The sequence below is a fragment of the Pomacea canaliculata genome, linkage group LG2 (assembly GCF_003073045.1).
Source record: "Pomacea canaliculata isolate SZHN2017 linkage group LG2, ASM307304v1, whole genome shotgun sequence".
NCBI lineage: Eukaryota > Metazoa > Mollusca > Gastropoda > Architaenioglossa > Ampullariidae > Pomacea > Pomacea canaliculata.
Genome location: NC_037591.1, coordinates 3101178 through 3121014, shown reverse-complemented (window position 1 = coordinate 3121014; position 19837 = coordinate 3101178). Strand labels below are relative to the sequence as shown.

The following is a 19837-nucleotide window of genomic DNA, read 5'->3' as shown; positions in this document are numbered from 1 at the left end:
TGGCGTGCATGATACAAACATAAGCTTTTACAGCGGACTTAGCCAAGTGTCAAGGCGCTGATAGAGAGGGGAGCAAATCGGGCAGCCAGGATAAGATAACCCGCTCCTCGCAAAGTGGGGGAAAAGGGAACGGAGCCGGAGCGTCATCCATGGCCACATGCTGCGAAACAGCGCCGTGAACATCCTCCCCTCATCTTGTCGACTTTTCAACACATCCTCAAGCGCAAAGATTTATTTCTGCTGAAAACAATGCATCACATAAACAGGACAAACACATGCCTAGCTGACCTCTGACATCACGAAAATAGTAAAATAAAGACACGTCTGCCTCTCCTGTAGGTAGCACTAAGTACTAAGTTTTATTTATTGCTGACAAACCAGTCCAAGGACCGGAGGGTTTTCACGCACGAATAGAGAAATTTAAGGCGAACATGAGCTTCGCCTTTGTGTAGAAGTGACTTTTAGGGCTAGGCTTCACACTCAGGTTTGCTGTCGACATCGCCGACATGGTCCCAGGCGATGGGAGACGACAGCAGACAAAAGACTGCATGACAGACGACGACAAAGAGGAGACCGCCTACCTTCCTCCCGCCCTTCTGATGTCGGGGCTTCTCGATTGGTTTCTCGAAGATCACTTTTCCATTGACGTCGGTGATTTGTAGAAACTTGGGGCCGTCGAGTCTGCAGCACAGTGTAAAAAGATTCGTTCATAAAATGAAAGAAATGTCTTCACACGTTTTACATTTCTGGTGGATGAAGAACATGCGGCTGTTAAATCGTTTCCTTCCAAAGACTGTAAACTACAGAATAGTTAACAAATATAATTAACGAACTTGCAAGATGTGGAAAATTTACCAGATCTGCTCTTCCGAGAAAGGTTTAAGAATAATCTCTAAATTATGAAGAGCCGAGAGACGGTGAAATTAAACATGTAACAGTAAAACTTTCATTAAATGAATTGAATAAGCTCCGTACAATGAAGTTATTCCCAAACTGGATTTATCTCATCTGGACTATACGTTGTCGAGGCTACAGGTTGGGAGAGGTGGGACCATGTATTACTGTAGGGTATCCATGGACATTCCCGATGTCAAGGTGTTGGTCTCTGAGTGCAAGTGATGTTTGGACACGGGTATCACAAAGAAAGATAGGAGGTAAGTCACCAAATGTCGGGAAACACTATCCTCTTCTGTCCTTGTCCTCAACCAGGTGACTCGGAAATAAATTTAAACTCTCGGATGTCTTTAAGGAGACAATGTGATCCTGTCACACGCCATTAAGTGTCTGGTCTGATCTTCTAGGATGTTATTCGGCGGTCCAGGTGAGAAAGGGGGGCGAGGATGGACTAAAGGAGGGAGTGAGGAAGGGCTGAGGTGGAAGTTAAGCGTCATTGACTTGCGGTCAAACATGTTTTTCGTAATAAAAACAGAATTTTAAAAGATTCGTGTGAGAGTGTGTGTATAATAACTGTGTGAAGGTGTAAGCAGGCTGGTTTCTTACTTGGAATATCTCACGGCATACCGAAGTTCTCCACGCTCTACTGTCATGTAGATAATGGCAACCGATGACGTCCTGACAGGATGACGCCTGACATTGCGGCCAGTCAACAGAGCTCGAAATTCTGTCACAAAATAGCTTACGTGAATGAAAGTAAATTCGTTTAAGAAATGTCAATTTATAATCGCGTTTAATAAAAAATTAAAATAAGAAGCATAAGAAAGACATAGGTAAATGTATTTAATCGTAACTAATAACAAGGAAAAGTTACAAATTTTGCACATTTACTAAAAAATTTATAATTAATAATTAGATTTCTAATTATATAATTTAATTTTATATTCTAAAATCTTAATGTCGTAAAGTACGTTTTCAGTGGAATGACAGAGGAATAAATTTGTTCATCATTTAAATGAAAATGTAAAGATAATTTTTTAAAAACATGTACAGACTAATAACATCAATGTATGTAAACAAAACAAACTTAAAAATTGAATATATATAGTAAGATGTCTCTGAAAATGAAATTAAAGCAAAATTAAAACGCTCGAACAAATGATAAAACTGTTCAATGAAACAATGTCAGAAACGAAACAGAAATAAATAAAACTAAAAATAAAAAAATCTAAATGTCAGAGAGTATGTACTCATTTCAGTGGCAGGGGCAGTGTTAGGCATGTACAAACTGTGCACCTGTACAGGGCCGCCAAATACCAGGGGCCGCCACACCAATATGTATATTTATATTGAATATAAAACATAAGAGAAAACAAGACAGCTGATGGCAATGAGTTGAAAAATATTGCGTCTTGTTAAAATGTTGCTAGAATCGGAGCAGTAAGCTATATGTAGTAGTATAGTTTTTAATGAGATTATTATGTTCTGCCGTAATGAGAATATCATGGGCCGCCACTGGGTTTTATTGATATTGGTGGACGAAGAGATTCTTTCTCTGCCCATGGCAGTGGTCATTGCAGACTATTGTTTCCCACAATATTTTTCACTCATGAATATTTTCATACTGATCCCACTTTTGATAATGAGATAAAGACATACATGTAATAATGCTTCTACATGTTGGCAGCGTGGCAAAAATCTGTGTCCTTTCAATAAATTACTTGGGTGGGACATCCAGCTCCTGCTAATGATACCAATATGTCCAACTCGTAGGTAGTAATGTGTGACAAATGGCGGTGAAGTCTGCTGAGGGCAGAGCGCAGTGTGGCAGCCCAAACCCTATTTTTCAAGCTTTCAAGATGTAAAAAGAGAGCGTCTGTAACAATTAAGCAGACGACATCTCGGCAAATGGTCCCTAGACGATGTGGCAGGTACAAATGATGGCAAAGACTCACGAAGCATGAAACCTCTGGCGTCCCACCCGTCTTCACTTACCGTTGACCTTATGATAGTGCTGCTGGTCCTCGCTGTAAAGTCCTGTGACTTTCCCCTTGGGTCGGAATGTGAAGTTGGTCTCAAAGTCATTTTCTGGAAAAGTCAAAGATTGAAAGCATGGGTACATTTGTTCAAAATTTGGCTACATCTCTTTATTAGTGATGGTCATCCAGCATTATTCTAACTCATTTGTTCACACGATCCCCACCGAGTATTGCCCTGCTAAACATCATCCTTTTTCTCCATTGTTTCCACTTAATCATATCAGTGACAATGGTTTATGCTTTTCTCTTTGTTCTAACGCTTTCATCTTACTCCTAGAATTCCCTCACAATCTTACTCACCTGTGCCGTGCTAGGTTTGTGGATATTTTAATTTATTTGTTTTCCTTCCCTTTGGTTACCTCTGGCATTTCTATACATTTAATTCAAACTGTGAGTTAAATATTAAATCATCATTAGAAAATTTAATTTGAAATACTACTAAGAGAAATTAATAATTTAAACTGAAAGGGTAACTTTATGAAACATCAAAAGCGACTACCTACTTGACAAAATGATCCACATAAAACTGAACATTATTCCAAAAAGGGACTTTTAATGTCTCAGTTTAATACTCTACACGTGAAACGTGGAAAGTGAGCTAAAATTTTATTTTTTCTCACTTGTAAAAATTTAGCAATGTCCAAACACACAACACACCAGTATATTCACGGTTGTACAACTATATATATATTCAATGAGAGAGTTAGGACCAAACGCTAACGAGGTCTGTCTGAGGATACCTGTGCATGATAACGTTTGTAAGTTTTATCTCGAATACAAAATGGGTTAATGACTCAGACAGGGATGCAATACCTTGATGTGAGCTCTGCCAAGTCAGAAACAAATGTGACTTCTGGCAGACTGCTAGGCGAGATTTGCACACTCTTACCCCATCCCTTCTCCCCTCTCCAAAAAAAAAGTAAATAAATAAAAATGAAGTGTTCACCACCAGAAAGCAAGGTGAAAGTCATCAAAGACAGGTATGACGACATCATTGGAAAGCTCGAACTTTCAAACCAGCTGTACTCAGGGGGTGGGAAGGTTGGGGGTCGGGGTGGATGGGTGGATCCACTTATCTTGGCGGGAAACTGAATTCATGGCCAGTGTATGGCCAGGTTTCGCCAGTCGCAAGTTTTGCCAGACTTACTTTTCTGTGGCGAAAAGCGATAATACGGCCACGCTATCTCGCAGACTCTCGAACAGTCGGTACAACTATCAAGAAAATTTCGAGCCAGGAGATCCTCAGCGGATAAGGAATCTGCTCCATTTTCTTTAAATCGCGCGTTATCATCTTCACCGGTCGACGGTGGTGTGCCCTTTCCTAAGCCATTCACACCTCGCCGCCAGAGGGCGGGCTTGTGCACAGGATGAGGTTGCGGTTTAATTTAACCGTTTTCGTCCCACTATCTGTCTGAGCAGTAAGCCAAGAAATGGCCCAGAAAGATAAAACGCTCACACTGCGTGTACATCAAATGTAGCACCCCTAATCAAAGGGCAAATCACAAATATACTTCCTTGTGGAACGCGTGCTTCAAGATCCTCCTCCTCCTCCTCCTCCTCCTCCTCCCCAACAGCCCTACACTCCTCCTCAGCCTCGTTCTGGCGACACGAGCCGCGCGCCACCACATGTGCGCTTTTTGACAATAAAACATGGCCAACATTTATTTTTCGTCTGTTTGCTTGTGTGTATGGCTGAAAGTAAATTTTTATAAAAATCTTTCTGAAGCAGCGTCTTTTCTATCTTTGCTTACAAGCAGTCGGTGGCTTAGTTCAGGTTAGCCTTTAAAGAAATAAAATACTGACCCAGACGAGAAACCTGCTTTTCTTCACAATAAAACCAGCATGTGCAGAAGTCAGCCTCGAGGGTCTTGAAGAAAGAAAGACAGAAAGAAGGAAATAAAGAGATAGTGGGGGATAAGATATAACTGTAGCAGATGTACTTAACAGGGGATAGGTAACCTGTTAGTAAAGTATTTAGAACAGATGCAACTTGCGGGTGGATTGGGTATGGGGGGATGAAATGGTAATAAATCGCGGTGTTCAAGCACAAAGATTAAACAATACCTGGGAGTCTGTAGGACATGCACAGTCTGTGGGGAGTCTGAGTAGCTTATAATATCCTCCTGAGTAATCTCATGGTATCCCCCTATAACCCCAGGGTGTTCGTACAGCCCAGCAAGAGATTGTTAGTGACAATGAATGAACATGGCCGGCATTCCACCGACCTGTGATATATAGGTAGATGCGTCACCTACATGTCAAACGATAGCTTAAAAAGAAGAAGCAGAAGAAGAAGAAAAAGGAAAAATCCACCCTGAAATTCATATTAAACGTGACTGCTGTTTGCCCTTCCGATGCAATCATCATCATCATCATCATCATCATCATCATCATCATCTCAGTTGCGCTCTGTTCCCATGTATTGAAAACAAAGTCACGTGACTGCTTATATGCATCTGCTGCTTTTTTTTTTTTTTTTTTACTGAAAGTCTCCCGCGAGAAATTATCGTCATCCGACAGCGATGACTTTCATTCTGTGTTATCGATGACCACCCACACAGCAACGTGTCCTCCACACCCTTCTCCCCACTCCTCCATCTCACCTACCCCTGCCACATCCTGTCCGCCCACTCGTAGCTCTCCATCCTGTCTCTGTCTGGTCCCCCCCGCTCTCCTCCCACACCTTGCTGGCGTCCTCCATGCAGGTTACTTGCCCCTTGTTGGGCCTGCGGGCCCTGATGGTGTTCTCGAGCAACGTCGATGTAACGTCGGGCCTGACCTCTCGCACCTCGCCCCGTCATATCTCTCTTCACGGCCGGCGACTCTCGCCGTGTTTGCTTTTCTTTTATTCCACGGTTTGAAGACTGTCGCGAGTTCACGCCCCTGAAAACCTCTTCACGACTGTTGGCGTGAAAAGAATTCAAAGGGAGATGATAAAGAAAAAAAGGGGGAAAAATCTATCGACAGACTGGGTGCGTGTGGCCCTGTCGTGAGTCAGGTCTGGCCTGCATGAAAAGCCTCTTGTCTGCCCCTGGCGGAGAGGGTCGGAGGCAGAACGGTCGGTCTTTTTTTTACCTGGCTGATTCGTCGACGTCACGAAAACCTCCCGTCTGACGGGGGGAGAGAGTGAGGTGTGTAGAAAGGAGCCAGGAAGGACAGAGAGCACGGCATGAACAGTGACAAGTGCCAAAGAAGCAGTTTTCACAGCGTTTTAACAACTGACCCAGAACGCCTCGCATCCAGCGGGAGCTTTGCCGCGTCGTCTGGAGGATCGGAAGTGTTTTCAATACCTAACAGCCGCCCGATGTTTACAACTTCAACGAATCGTTTTAAGGATTTGGAGGTGACTGCGGAGATTTTCTCCCAACCACAAAGGAGGTGCGATACCTGGGTCGTGGAACGAATTCGCAAAAGATTTATTTTCATGGCGCAGGATACATTAAAAAAAATTTGTAGGGGAAATACGGAACTCTCCTCACACGTTTTAAATGGGTAAACACAATGGTAAATAAGTAAATAACAACACAATCGTCAATGTTGTTTCTACTGTCGAATCCAAGCACAGAAGTCAATCGTTCCCCAAACATGCAGGTCACGTGTGCCTGTGTTCGGTCATGTTATAAATCATTCTCGAAAGACCTCTGGTGAAGCTTTAACGACTTAAGCATCAGCTGTACTTACTGTAGTCGCGATAATTGCCTAAAACCCCGCGAATTCGTCAGGGAAACGGGACTCCTGGTAGGTTTGGGTTAGGTCTATTTCTCAACTAACTCTGGTAACTGCAGACTCTGGTAATGGCCAAACATTAGGACCAGACTTCCATTGACCGTCGCCATGAACCACAGATGTCATTAACAGAAACGACGTTCACCTGAATATCAAAGTGACCAGCACTAACAACGATGGTAGATAAAAACGCAAACGAATTAAATGATTAGGATGCAAGCGTTGAATATAATGGCAATGACAAAGAACATGTCATGATGGCCTCAATCATCTATGAATCACGTAAACATCTTGGCATCCTCGCGTTTGTCTGGGTGGTCGTGAGCCCGTTAAAAGCCGAGTGGCAAATAATAATTAAGACGGCAGAAAGCAGACGCCTCGCGGAGGGGGAGAAAGGCCATGGTGGCTTGACGACTGACTGGGGCTGTCCGCGCACAAAGAAGCCTGATATGGTCTTAGCATTCTGAAAGGATGATATTAGCCGACATCAACACAAAAACCTCAAAGCCAAGATTGCTAAAGGGGCGCATTATGGTATTAAGGGAATGTATCCAGTGCCGTGACTGCGCCACACGAGGATGTGACCGTCGCCATGAATACAGGACACACACACACACCGACCTTTGCAAGTGTGTATGTGTGCGTGTGTGTGTGAAATCTTATACTCCAGACAGTTACATATCCTTCACTTGCTAAAATAACACACAAACACACTGAAAGAAAAAAAGGAAATGACGTAATGACCACGTGACATATCAACCTTTCGTTCCTCTATTCCACATCAAGATATCATCAATGAGAAGTTTCAAGCTCGTGAAACAGTTAGACAACGGAAATAAATCTTCATGAACGTTTTTTTGAGTGATTCTTCCAAACTGTCCGGCGACTACCTACCTGTGTCAGGGCAGGATTTGCAGCACCTGTCTGGAAGGAGGACAGGCTCCAGGCAAGTCGGCTTGGGACACAGGTCTTTGATGTTCTTGCACATCACCTCTCCTTCAGGTTGCACGATGCCTTTCTTGTCTACCTGCTCACAGAGATACGAGGCATTTAGAGCTGTACTGTGTTGCTAAGGAAACAACGTAGCACGTGATTGAAGGTCCTTGTGATGAAGCCTCACTATATGTAATGACGACGGACGAGCGTATGGACATAGGTAAGTATAACAGACGAATCAGTTAAAATTTAAATGCATGTTGCGCATGCTCGTATGTGAAAGTTTGCGAAGGTATCCCTCACATTTTCAAGCGTACAAGATCACACATATATGATATGCGCAAGCTTGGAAACAAAAGGAGAAATTAAAGTAGAAAACAAATAAAATATAATAAAAGCATTAATAACGTTAAAATAACAAATAGTCATGGCTGTATTTTTCAGGAACAGTATGAGATTAACAAATAAATAAAAAGCGGAACCCGAAGAAAGGTGGGCGGAAAAGAAGAAAAGGAGGGTTTGATACGAAAAGCAACAAAGAAAATTTGTCTTTCTTCAGTACAACGCTTAATTACATGACTGGACGAGAGGTTGAAGTGGTCGTCGCGGAGATGAAGTATGGTTAGGTACAGCTCTTGTACCGGAAAGTCCTGTACACGCATTCCGACAAAGCCCAGGTATGTTGTGACGGCAATGAGAGCGATGAAAGACCAGCGAAGACTTCAGAAAACGGCGACACACGTGAGTCATTGGAGCAAAACTGCATGGCATGCCCCACACTTCACAGTCATGGGAAAACATGGGTTTACACAAACAGAAAGCGTACACAAACACATTATTTTACCCCAAACCATACAAAATTCTCTGTAACACACACGCTCACAAACACACAATCTTGCACATGCAAGATGTCCCTCATCTTCGTTTCAGTTCCTCTGTTCCCATTTGTCTTCGTGCACTTGCTGGCATTTTCAGCAAAGCTTTAGGGGATTTTAGATGACAAGAGAAAGCTATCTGTAGAAATATGCCGGCCAAATCCCCTCGTTACACTCATCTTGAAAACATCACCACAAGCTGGCGCGCTTGAGTAGAGTGTTGCTAAAGGGGTTTAATCATGTGTCGTGATTACTTCCGAGTAGCCTCGGGACAAGTGTGAGTGAGGGAGAGAAAAGATGAGACTAGAAAACACCAGCACCAGCAGTCGGAAGACGGGGAAGGGAGGAGAAATCTTAACAATGTTTCTATTTATGTTTCGCGAACGTAAAAAGTAAAGAAATGTTGTATTTTGATGGATTAAAAACGAGACTGGAAACAGAAAACAGAATCTTTTAATACTTTCCCACCAGTGTTATTCTATCTTCAATCCCCATTCCATGCACCACATAAAACCCTTCGACGAGGATTTAGACAATGTACCTAATACATTTGTGTGGCTGCAGACATGCATCTACCCATTCATTTACCTCTAAACCAAACAAACAAACAAAAACAAACAAACAAACAAACAAACAAACAAACACAAAAACAAACAAACACACAGACATACACACGCGCGATAGAGAGAAAGAAGGGACAGACAGACAGACAGACAGACAGACAGACAGACAGACAGACAGACAGACAGACAGACAGACAGACAGACAGACAGACAGGATCTATTAAACAAGACAGCGGTTTGTGTTTACCCAAATAAACAAGCTGGGTGAGCACCGTTCGTTTCACACCTGAGTGCCAGGACTAAGTGCTGCTCCCACTGCTATCGAGTGCCATCTCCACGGTGTCTTCTTCTCTGCCAAACAGGTCGTTACATTCTTTTGTGAGCTTAACCGCCTGTCTCCGCGGACACCTTCCCTCCCGTCACCCCATCCCCAACCTACCCCCGCGTCATATGCGTTTTATGTCTGTTTAATATCAAACGGCGGTTACCTTGGCGTGAGGTCGACTATCGTCTTCCTCCGTCCATTATTTTCTTAAGCGTCACATAAGGCCTCATCTTCGACAAAAGAGTCTTCTCGTGGGCAATAAGATACCACAAAAAAAAAAAAAAAAAAAAAAAAAAAGGAGGAAGGAAAAAAGAAAAAAAAGGAGGTGGAGGATTTCTGGTAGATGGGCGACCGCAAGTCGGGGGCTCGACTCACTACCGCTGTTCACGACACCTTGGGTGCTGATGGCAGCGCGAAAGGTCGCCTTTATGGCCGCCCGTCCTCGCCTGCAGGAGTCGGCAAACGTAAACACGCGCCATTTCTTTACAGTCAGTGGGAATTCTTTCGCCCTGCGTGCTCGTCCTCTCGTCCTCTCGTTCGTCACTTTCTGCATAGGCATCCAGCGAAACGTTTTGTGAACAGGACATGTGATGCCATCAGACGCCATATTGGTAGTTGGGTCCACAAAATACGCGATAAAATTGAGGATTGAATGTGTTTACACTGGACTTTTCATTGAAGCGTTTAGAAATCAAAGAAAATAATATTCGATGTCTTTAATTACACAATAGTTAACTGCCGGAGCCCAAGATGGTGTTGAATGTTGTCTCGGCTTCATCATTCTCTCTCTCTTTCTTGTCTCTGTAAGCAAACACTAAAGGAACTGAAACCCAGAACAACGGAGCGCTCAGAAATAAACACAACCAATAAACCAAATAATAACTGTGAGGGAACAGAAGACACTCGTTTCTCACAAGTAACCTCCAAGTATACCAGGCAGCATCCCTACAGGAAGCAGGATGCTCACGTACTTAACACTTTGAGGCTGAAACATCAACTGGCAACAAACACACATTTACTGGGTAGGTAGGTAGCAACCTTGGAGGGAGGATGTTGGTATCACAGCAGTAAATCTACTGATTCCCCGACATTCTGTGAATTCTCACTTCTTCTGACAGCTCTCGTGATTTTAAGCATCCAACAAGTACAGCGGTAGGTAAAACACAGGCAACCTGCTGTTCTCCCAAGACACGAAAAATGAAAATCTTCGATAACTAACGAAGATCTTTTCGTTTGAAGATGAGGTTAATGTGCAATAGTGGAGGTCGCATATGTAAGACAACGCCAATCCGGATGGGAAATTATTTTAAAGTAACCGAGCGCTCTTTAAGACACTGATTACGATATTGTAAGGTCTTTTATGAAAAATAGTTCACTGATTCCCTCATTCTGAGCTCAGTATAATTCACTAATTAATTCACCAATACTCACACTCTGAGCCCATTACAAGATTAATTCACGGATTTCCACATTCTGAAAGAACTATGTTGCGTTTACGTGATACACGTTTAGTATTGTCACCCAAAACTTAGAAAATGTAAAGATCTCATTTCTGACTCACTTCACCTTATTTGCATGTGCTGATAAAGTGCAATAATGTTAAAATTAATTGTTGTCAGTCTAACGTGCGCTTTCCTCACAATATTTTGACAATAAAATTTTGATAATAAAATATGAAATCGCATTTTCAAAGCGATCCTTCAATCTATTAACATATCCGCAACACTGAATGTCATCGGGCTGTAAGATTAGACGCCAAACCCAGGGCTTGGAGATCGCATCCCATCCGCACTCTGACACAATCATTTTCTAATCGCATGGAGATGTGTCGTCATCCGTGACCTCCTTCAAAAGCATTTCCCTCAACGGCTCGCGGAACGATCTTCTGGCGAGATTACACTTGGCTTGCCATTCCCAGCCACCGGAAGTGAGAAATCAGAAACGTACGATACTTCTATATTCTTAAAACACAGTCGGATTTGTCTCTGTTGTACAAAAGAAATTTTTGATTTATTGTTGAGCTTTTTTGTTTTCTTTATTATTTAAAACATTCATTAAACAAGAAGATTGTTACAGAATGTGTAGATAATACCAACTGAAATGAAGTCGAAGGTCCCACATTTGTAAATGAGACTGCTCTAAGACCGGAACAGGTCCAGATGAGAATGATGCAAAATAATCAGAGGAACTTTCAGCAAAGTGGAACTACACGAAGTATAGGTCATAAAAAGTAGGCAGTGATACTTCTAAAGTCTGCAAGGAGGAGAAAATCACGTGGACCTATACAACCGGACAGAAAAGCAGGGAGGCAACTGCTTGGTTCTGGCACCCGACTCCAAACAATTTGCTCTCAATAACAAATACGTTCTCTTATCTCATGCAAGTACTCATCTCTCTATCCAAAACGAAGCTGCCTCCCTTTGAGAAACTCTTCAGATCCTGTCGGCAATCGTGGCATCCTCCCAGCATGCACTAGTATGCCTCCATTTCGCTGACGACAGCACTCTCCATCTTCCGACACGTGCAACGTATGGGTGTCGGGTGGAGGTGTGGGGTGGGGAGGGAGAATTAGACTCTTTTGAAAGTAAGTCTTGGGGCGATCCTGTTGATGGTCCACACAAACTGAACCCTGTGTTGATGTGTCCAACGAGACTGCCGAGATGTGGAGGGAAGGATGGCGCACGAACACTGAGATGTCTGGTACAGCAAAGTGGAGGTGTGACACGGTGTTATCCAGGTTACAGTCAGAGAGCCACTTCACTTGAATCCGCAGTGTTGTCCAATGGGAACCCAAACGTCCATGGGATGATGGGATGGACAGCACACTTTGTATTTCCATGGTAGTCGATACTTGATATGCAAAATAAATTTACTGTTATTCATTCATCAAGGATTTAAATCTTTCCTCTGAATCCTATTGTATGTGAAGTAGCTGGTTTTTTCAGTGTTGTCCATAGGATTGTTAATACCATGGAAATCCATGGGAAACATCCCGTGGGAACCAGGCATAAATGCCATGTGGGATTAGAAAAATATGTCTGGACACCCTGTTCTGTCCTTGCCATGGAACATGTCCAATTAAAAAAGTTTTATCTCAAAGTTAAAGTTCTAGAAGCAGAACAATGACATCATCGCGACCATGGGATAGAAAAACAAAATCTTTCTGTTTCTTGCGTCAACTTGAGGATAAAAGTTACTGGCATCACACAATCCGACGATTCAAGTGACATCTAGAGACTTATACCAGGCATGACCCCGATGGGTACAAATATATCACTCACGTACACCGACTATGTAAGACTCTAATTAATATAATGAGGCTTGCTGATGTTGATCCACCCAGCGCGACTAGTGGGTAAATATTTAATTCAATTGGTCTTGGAGATGTGGACTTAAACACCCCACGGCGCCAAGCGCTGGTGTACAAATATTTGGTGTAATGACTAATGTATACAAGTACTTTACTTAACAAAGATTATTGTACTAGTATTTAATCAAAGAACTGGGACCCGCCGAGGGCGAATATAAGTATGTAGCAACTGTTCTGGCTTTGTTAGCTGACTTAATTAGTCATAACTTTGTTTACAAATTTGATTTGACAGTATAATGAACCCAGAAAATATGACACAAATTTACAAAAATAATTGTACACATAAACAGTGAGACTCGAAGAAAATATATGCCAGAAAAATTACATCTCATTGTAGAAACAGAACTATTAAAAGGAAACGCAAATGCACAATATCTGAGAACGAAAAATACCCGTAACTTCAACACAGTAATTATGGGTACTTTTATATAATTATGGAGATATCTCAATAAAAGATATAACAAAGTGCCAGCAAGTACCATACATCATAGAGACAGACGATAGCACCGTTGGTGCTAGTGGAGAAGATGATAGTGGAATTTAGACTGTTAGGAAAAACGGTTAACAACGACAGTTAACGGTTTATGATAAAGTTTTTTTTAAAATTCTTTATTGACCTGAAGCAGGCTTTTAAAAGTAAATAGGCTTGTTGTCAAGATAAAGACTCATAGACATCAAATATGCAGGCGGAGATGTGTTTAGTACGATGAAGCGTTTAAAGTGAAAGAAACGTGTGCCTCGTGATTTTATCCCCTGAAAAATACGGAAATTGAAAATATGAAAAAATTACTACACAGCTTTAAAAAAAAAAGAAAATATAAAAATTTTATAATAATCATTTGCGTGCATATGCAAATATGTACACAAACAAAAAAATTCTTTAAAATTTAAACATGCGCATTTTCATGAGAGGTTATGGGGGTCCGTAACTTTCGTCAGACACTGAGTGATGAGGAGAGCACGTGACTGATGTGCCGCCAGACAAGCACGCGCACTCACTGACAAGGTGAGACAACTCTTACACTGTGCGCTCCGGACCGACAACTTGCGGAATTATCTTTCTTCGTAGATGCCAACCGTCAACAAAGATTAGTGAGGAGGACCGGGTCTAGGTCTGACCAAAGTGCACCGAGCAGGTTGTCATAGCCAAGGACTAGTCTCAAGCCGCACAACAAGTGAAAGGAGGGAAGGGAAGAGAAGAGTGAATGATGGTCATGGAGGAAGGTCTGGTAGAGAAAGTATAAAGGAAGAGGACGGTGCTGTAGTTTGGCTCTTTACAGACTCGGTCGTTCCCCCGACCCTGTCGTTGCCCGTCAATACACTTGCGTCAGCACGTCCTCCCGTCTCGTTCACCACGTCATGCGCGAGGGCTTAAGGAAACATCAAGACGACCCCTAGGAAACGTTGACAAAAGGTCAACGGGAGCCAGGGGTCGCCGTTTGCACTCCAGTGTCGTTAACGTCCCTCTTGCCTGCGCTTTCAGAACGGACCTGAACCGGGTGCTACTCACAGCTGCATGACCCCGGGTACCTGTCACAGCACACCGCGAGTCGCCCGCAGATGTCTTCGACGGGAGCGTGTGTCCCGGGACGTTGGGAAAATTGCAAACGATGAAATGAACTCTCTCTCTCTCTGTGATGGTTGGCATGATAGGATTTTTACGCCACAACGCAACATATTTTCTATCACCATGACTGTTACACTCCCTGTAAAGTAAAAAAATAAATCCCAAACTAGTTTTGTATACTCTCAAGCTGATAGGTTTGCTATGTTTTGCAAATAATGACAAAGACGGGAATATATTTGCAAAACACTCTACCAGCTTGCTGTACTCTCAGTGACATGTTTGTTGTTTAGAATAAAATCTTTGCCATAGCAGCAACATAAACAGGAGCACAAACACATCTTTGACCAGCAGCTGCTCCTTCGTAGTAACGCAGATTAAAAATGGCGGGCTCCGCGTCCTCGGAATGCTGGAATGCCAAACAAAAATTCTCTGATTTACCGAAGCCAGGCCAGCCCGGGTCCTGGCGATACAGAATGGCACGTCATCTTATCTTTAGTACCTGCCCAGAAATATTGCCACCTTAATCCCCGCCAGTTCTCACCCTGAGGTCTGATTGACTGGTCAGGTCACGTAGACACGCGCAAAGCTGCAGACAGTTCGAGGCAATATTGTCAGACCCAAAGCCCCCCTCGCTTATTAATACAAGTTTAATTGGCCAGCACGACGTGGCCAGCGGGGTGTACACCACTCTCCGCCAACGACCCACCCCTGGGTACATATGACGACGCTAAGGGGCACAGGAGGTAGATCCTGAACACAATTCGCTGGAAAGTCGTAAACACATTATCTGTAGTCAGCCCATATTTTCTCATAATGAAATTAATTTTTTTTATTTAATAATAATAAATTAATAAAAACTACTCGCTAATATTTGAATCTATATAGTGTAATGAGAACAGTTTATAATACAATATAATGGAGTTAAATAAACAAAACATTAACGAAGCATTTAAACATTAAGCTTTGAGGTATTGTCAGTGTCTGTTCCTTAAAAACTCTTGGTAATCGACTCGGTTGCTAGGAACTCAAGAAGAGCTAGATGTGTCTCGACGCGAATGATTGACTGACGTGTGGTTCAGATCCGAACACGAAATTTTTGTTCGTTAACCGACTATTTCCACTGTACGATAATAATTAATAATAATAAAAAACAGAGGCAAGCTAAATAAATTCTAGTGTAGCTAAAAGGCTAGGAAGACCTAAGTATCAAAACGAGGACTTTCTCAAGCTGAAAGATAACAACAAAATCAGTGACTTGAAGTGTAAGTAGACAGAGAGACATTCGAGACAAAAAGTATTCAATACACGTGACACAGAAGTATCAGCGACAGACGAAATTCAGAGACCATTAGGGAGCAAAGGACGTGTGGCCTACACAAGTACCCAGGGCAAAACAAAGAACCAGAAACAAGGCAGATGGGAGGAAACAGAAAAAGGAAAACGTACCACACGCTGAAATAATTATTATCAATGGCAGGCAGGGTAGCCTGCGAACTCTGGCACTTGATACAAGAAGCGACACTAAGGACATTGTGACTGGAGTTTGAAGAGGGTCTGAGTCTCTTGGTGGCTCACACTTGAGGGACTTAGCATCTCCGGAGGCCGGCCAGGGGAGCAATAACACCGGTAACCGCGGATTATCCCATTCACCTTGCGGGTGACGGACAAGAGAAGTGAAGCGAAAAGTGGAGATGTTACGATGAGGTGAAACAGTGGAGGGGAAAGGTTCCCGAGCTGACGTCGCCCACCAACAGCCCACGGGGCAGGTCCAATGGAACTCCGTGAAAAGGACGTCAAGAGTCCGGTCGAGGGCCGAGGTTCGCATTCCTTGCCATTATTCACAGAAACGTCCTCTCTCTCTTCATTGTCCGCCAGGATACTACAGACCACCCATGCCTTCAAGAACCGACTTTGCCTCCCACCTCAGCCGAACCGAACTATTACGAGATTCATTGTCATCATTCTTTGAACAGCCCGTGGTTAGAAAAACAAAATTACCAACGACGAGAGATAATATTAGTCCACCTCTTCAAATTTCTCACGGCATGCAGCTTTTCAAAGATGAATTAACGAACGAAGAGGTTTGAAGACATGCAGACAGAATCGCTGACAAAGTTAATCCAAGTAGAGGAATAGAGGAACGTTTAGTTGTACTTTTGATAAAGCTTGCCTTATACTATGAAAAGGCAAACGTTTTGTAGAAACAGTTACCCAAAGGATTGTGCACAGAAATGTGATGGCAAGTTTAATACCCGTATCCTACACTAACCACACCGTCAACGCCCCATGCACAGCCACAACGTACAGCGCAACTTCCACAGATAATAATCATGATTTTATTTTGACTTCATGTTCACCTCGACAAAGAGCTTGCCACATTTATGCAGAATATCCATGAATATACTGGGAGTCCATGTAAAGCGGGCCTGCCTTTCGCTAACCCCTTTGTGGTTGTGATGAAGTCGCCATCAAAAAGTCATCATGAACTCCAAAAACTAGAAAAACCGCACACAGACGCACCACACACACGCCTCTCTTCACACGCACAACACACACCGCGCATACCACACACACACCACACACACATCATCGCATTTACCGCGACTCCTCCAGTCCCTCCCACACCGAGTCATCGATGTTCGAAACGCCACACATCAGACCTTTCCCACAAGCCAGGGCGCGGGATGTGGATTGGCCAGGCCATTGTGATGAGAAAGCTGTCAGCTAATTCAAAATTGCTCGAGCTTCCCTTCCTCTCATTTTCCGCTGGGCTGAATCGCGTAAGCGCTCGCCTCCCCTTCTTTCTCCTCCTGCCCGGTCTGCGTTCGTCCGTCACTTATTCTTCCTCGCCGCCATCCTGCGCTTTGCTCCATTCACAAACGCGTCTGCATATTAAAATAAATCGGGGTGTTACGCCCATTTGACAAGGTTTTGAACACCTATCACGAGGAGAGTGTGAGTAACAGCAGTCATTGAAAGAGATTTCGGCGATAGGCGTGAGCAGAAGAGAAAAAGCTTATGAAACGTGTGAGGAATTGTGCAGGCAGGTTTCTAAACGCGGTGTGGTTTTAGTGGTGGCCGGGGGTGGTGGTGCGTGAGAGATGGAGAATTTTGGAATGAAGCTGATGATGAGCTGAAAATGTTAAAAATTCGTTGAAGTTGAGCAGGAGGATTCATCTTTTCTCTGTACGTTGAAATGTCGCCGTGCTAGAAAATGAAGGGCTAGGTCGTTCACAAGACGTAAAACTTCACAACAACGAAGTTCGGGGATGACCAGAACATCCCCGTCAATTATGCGTGGTTCGGCGGAAGGTGGCTAAAAACGATAACACGTTTGTTTGACGATTCGTTGGCCCATTTGTATTGGTGTCCGGCCATACACACCACAATCTGACGGGTGGCGATTGCCCGGGTTTGTCACCCGACAAGATTACAAACGCGCTGGTGCGGCTTGGAACGGGGGGAGGAGCAAACCTGCCAACAGGAAACGGTCAAGGTGGAGAGCTCGCAGTGGGCTGCTGTTAACGTGTACCGACACATCTAATAAAGCAGGGTGCCTCACTGCCTCGCTTATCTCCTGTTACTGCGCATGTAGTAGATGCGCAACGTGCGGCGCGGAAGCTGAACGCAGCTGGCGACAGCGAGCCGCGTTCGTCGGTGCGTCTCGCGGCGTGGCCCTTTGCGGTATTTTCTCTAGCCTGCAACCCGTTGGAGAGGCTATCCGTTTTGATGATCCGCCGCGACTGAAGCAACCAAAGTGGGGCGTTGATCATACTACATGAGGGCGGGGAGGCGCAGTTGCCTTGGTGATAAATCTGCGCATTCATTGGCCGTGCAGTGTGCGCGTGCAGACAGGGTGAGGGATGGTCGATGAGATAAGTGTATATGTGTGTTTGTGTATGTTGTGGTGTATGTGGGGTATGTGTGTGTGTGTGAGAGAGAGAGAGAGAGACAATGAGAGAGAGAAGGAAGGTCGGAGATAAAATACAAGAAGCACAATATAGTCCAACTATCGTTTACACACTTGTGTTTGCTCCTTTATTTGGGTTCTCTATGCTCAGATGCTGAAGATGCTGATACAGGGTTTACTCAGTGAAGTCACAAGAAGAGTCCTGGTCTTCACTCACACGTAACAGATTTCTCTAAGAGAAGTTGTGTTAACAAGTTCTGTCCCCGTGAAAATGAGCTGGGGTGAGGATAATGAAATCTCAGCAACTTTATGTTTTAATTTGTAATAATAAATTCTATCAAGGGATAATTGTAATAAGAATAATCGCACACACAATGAGGTAAATGGTGAAGCATCTTGTTCTGCTAATAAATCATGTTCATTAACGTTGCAAAGCTCATTTTTTTCTGAGGCATGATAAATAATAAAAACATTGTAGCGGCCTGGATGAAAATCCGGAAGGACACGTGCGTACTATCGACATGCATTGAGACACAGGCATCACGACCGTGTAAGACAGGGCATCGGGACCATCGACATGACCCCCCGTATCAGACTCCAGACACCAGGACTAACCGGCATCTGCCCGAGAAGAGCTGGTGATACATAATGATAACAAGGCCACCTAACACGTACATCACACACACACCACACACGCTCTGACCAACGTGAATTACGCGCACACTACACACGCAACATCACACACAACGTGTTAAATCTCGTACACCCACCCCTCTTGCCTCTTTCTTTCATCCCTTGCTTTCAAACCCCCAGCACACACATACACACAACCGTCATTCTACCTCTTCTGTTACATAATAAACACAGACCAACAAGCGAGACCCCTGCGTTTTCCAAACAAATCGAGACACCACGAGGTGCAACACCCCCGCAAACACTCTCCCACAACGGTTACTAAACACCCGATTCCACAAAGTAAAGTTTCATTCAGTCATGACATAAGCTTAAGTTTCCACTCCAAAACCGCATCAAAAATTCAGAAAATGAGAGTCCACCTTTGCGTGCTACGCGCAATAAGTGAGGGCGCAGTGTAGGCGACAGTGAAGCCTCATGCGTAGATTCCGACAGGTGTAACAGTCACACCACCTACACCCTCCCTCCCAGCGCTAGCGTACGCTGAAATGCTTCTCATCACAGATAAGCCTCTCAGCCCAAGCTTCAAAGCCCATCCGTGTTATTCTTCTAGGATATTTGCAAGTTTGTTTTTCACAGCTGCGACATGGCATTATACTTTGACACGGAGAAATTTTTGTTGGAGTAGGCCTGGGAGTTGTGAGGAAGAGGGAGGAACTGCGAGATGAAAGATTCATCCTGCGGTTTTCTGCTCTGCTCTTCTTCTTCCTCTGTCCCCCTTTCTTTAATTTTCTACCGCATAAGAACGGCGTTTGTAATCAAGCAGACCTTTATTTATTCAGTTGTGATAACCCAATGTGGTAAGTATTTAGCATCGTGCCAGTCCACATGGCTTCTATGATTGTACATGATCCAAGCACCTCCCACGTACGAAAGAAGAATATTCTTTAAGAGCTCTAATATAGAATCCTTATTTCCCCATTTCTCTTCCATTTGTCT

At 43.6% G+C, this 19837-nt stretch overlaps 1 protein-coding gene across 2 annotated transcripts in view; it reads right to left on the bottom strand.

Moving 5' to 3' along the window:
- Window positions 1-19837, bottom strand: part of LOC112557718 (chordin-like) — a 54528-nt gene that overhangs the window by 6522 nt on the left and 28169 nt on the right. Inside the window, exons 1-6 of one of the 2 annotated variants that reach the window (XM_025227721.1) lie at window positions 9320-9624; window positions 8171-8374; window positions 7554-7686; window positions 2890-2982; window positions 1501-1621; window positions 582-681 (exon numbers count right to left, since the gene is read on the bottom strand). In XM_025227721.1, coding sequence (XP_025083506.1) covers window positions 582-681; window positions 1501-1621; window positions 2890-2982; window positions 7554-7686; window positions 8171-8257 — 534 coding nt within the window. In that variant the 5' untranslated portion in view covers window positions 8258-8374; window positions 9320-9624. Of the gene's footprint in view, window positions 1-581; window positions 682-1500; window positions 1622-2889; window positions 2983-7553; window positions 7687-8170; window positions 8375-9319; window positions 9625-19837 lie in introns of those variants that run through there. The other variant, XM_025227718.1, reaches the window with a different exon arrangement.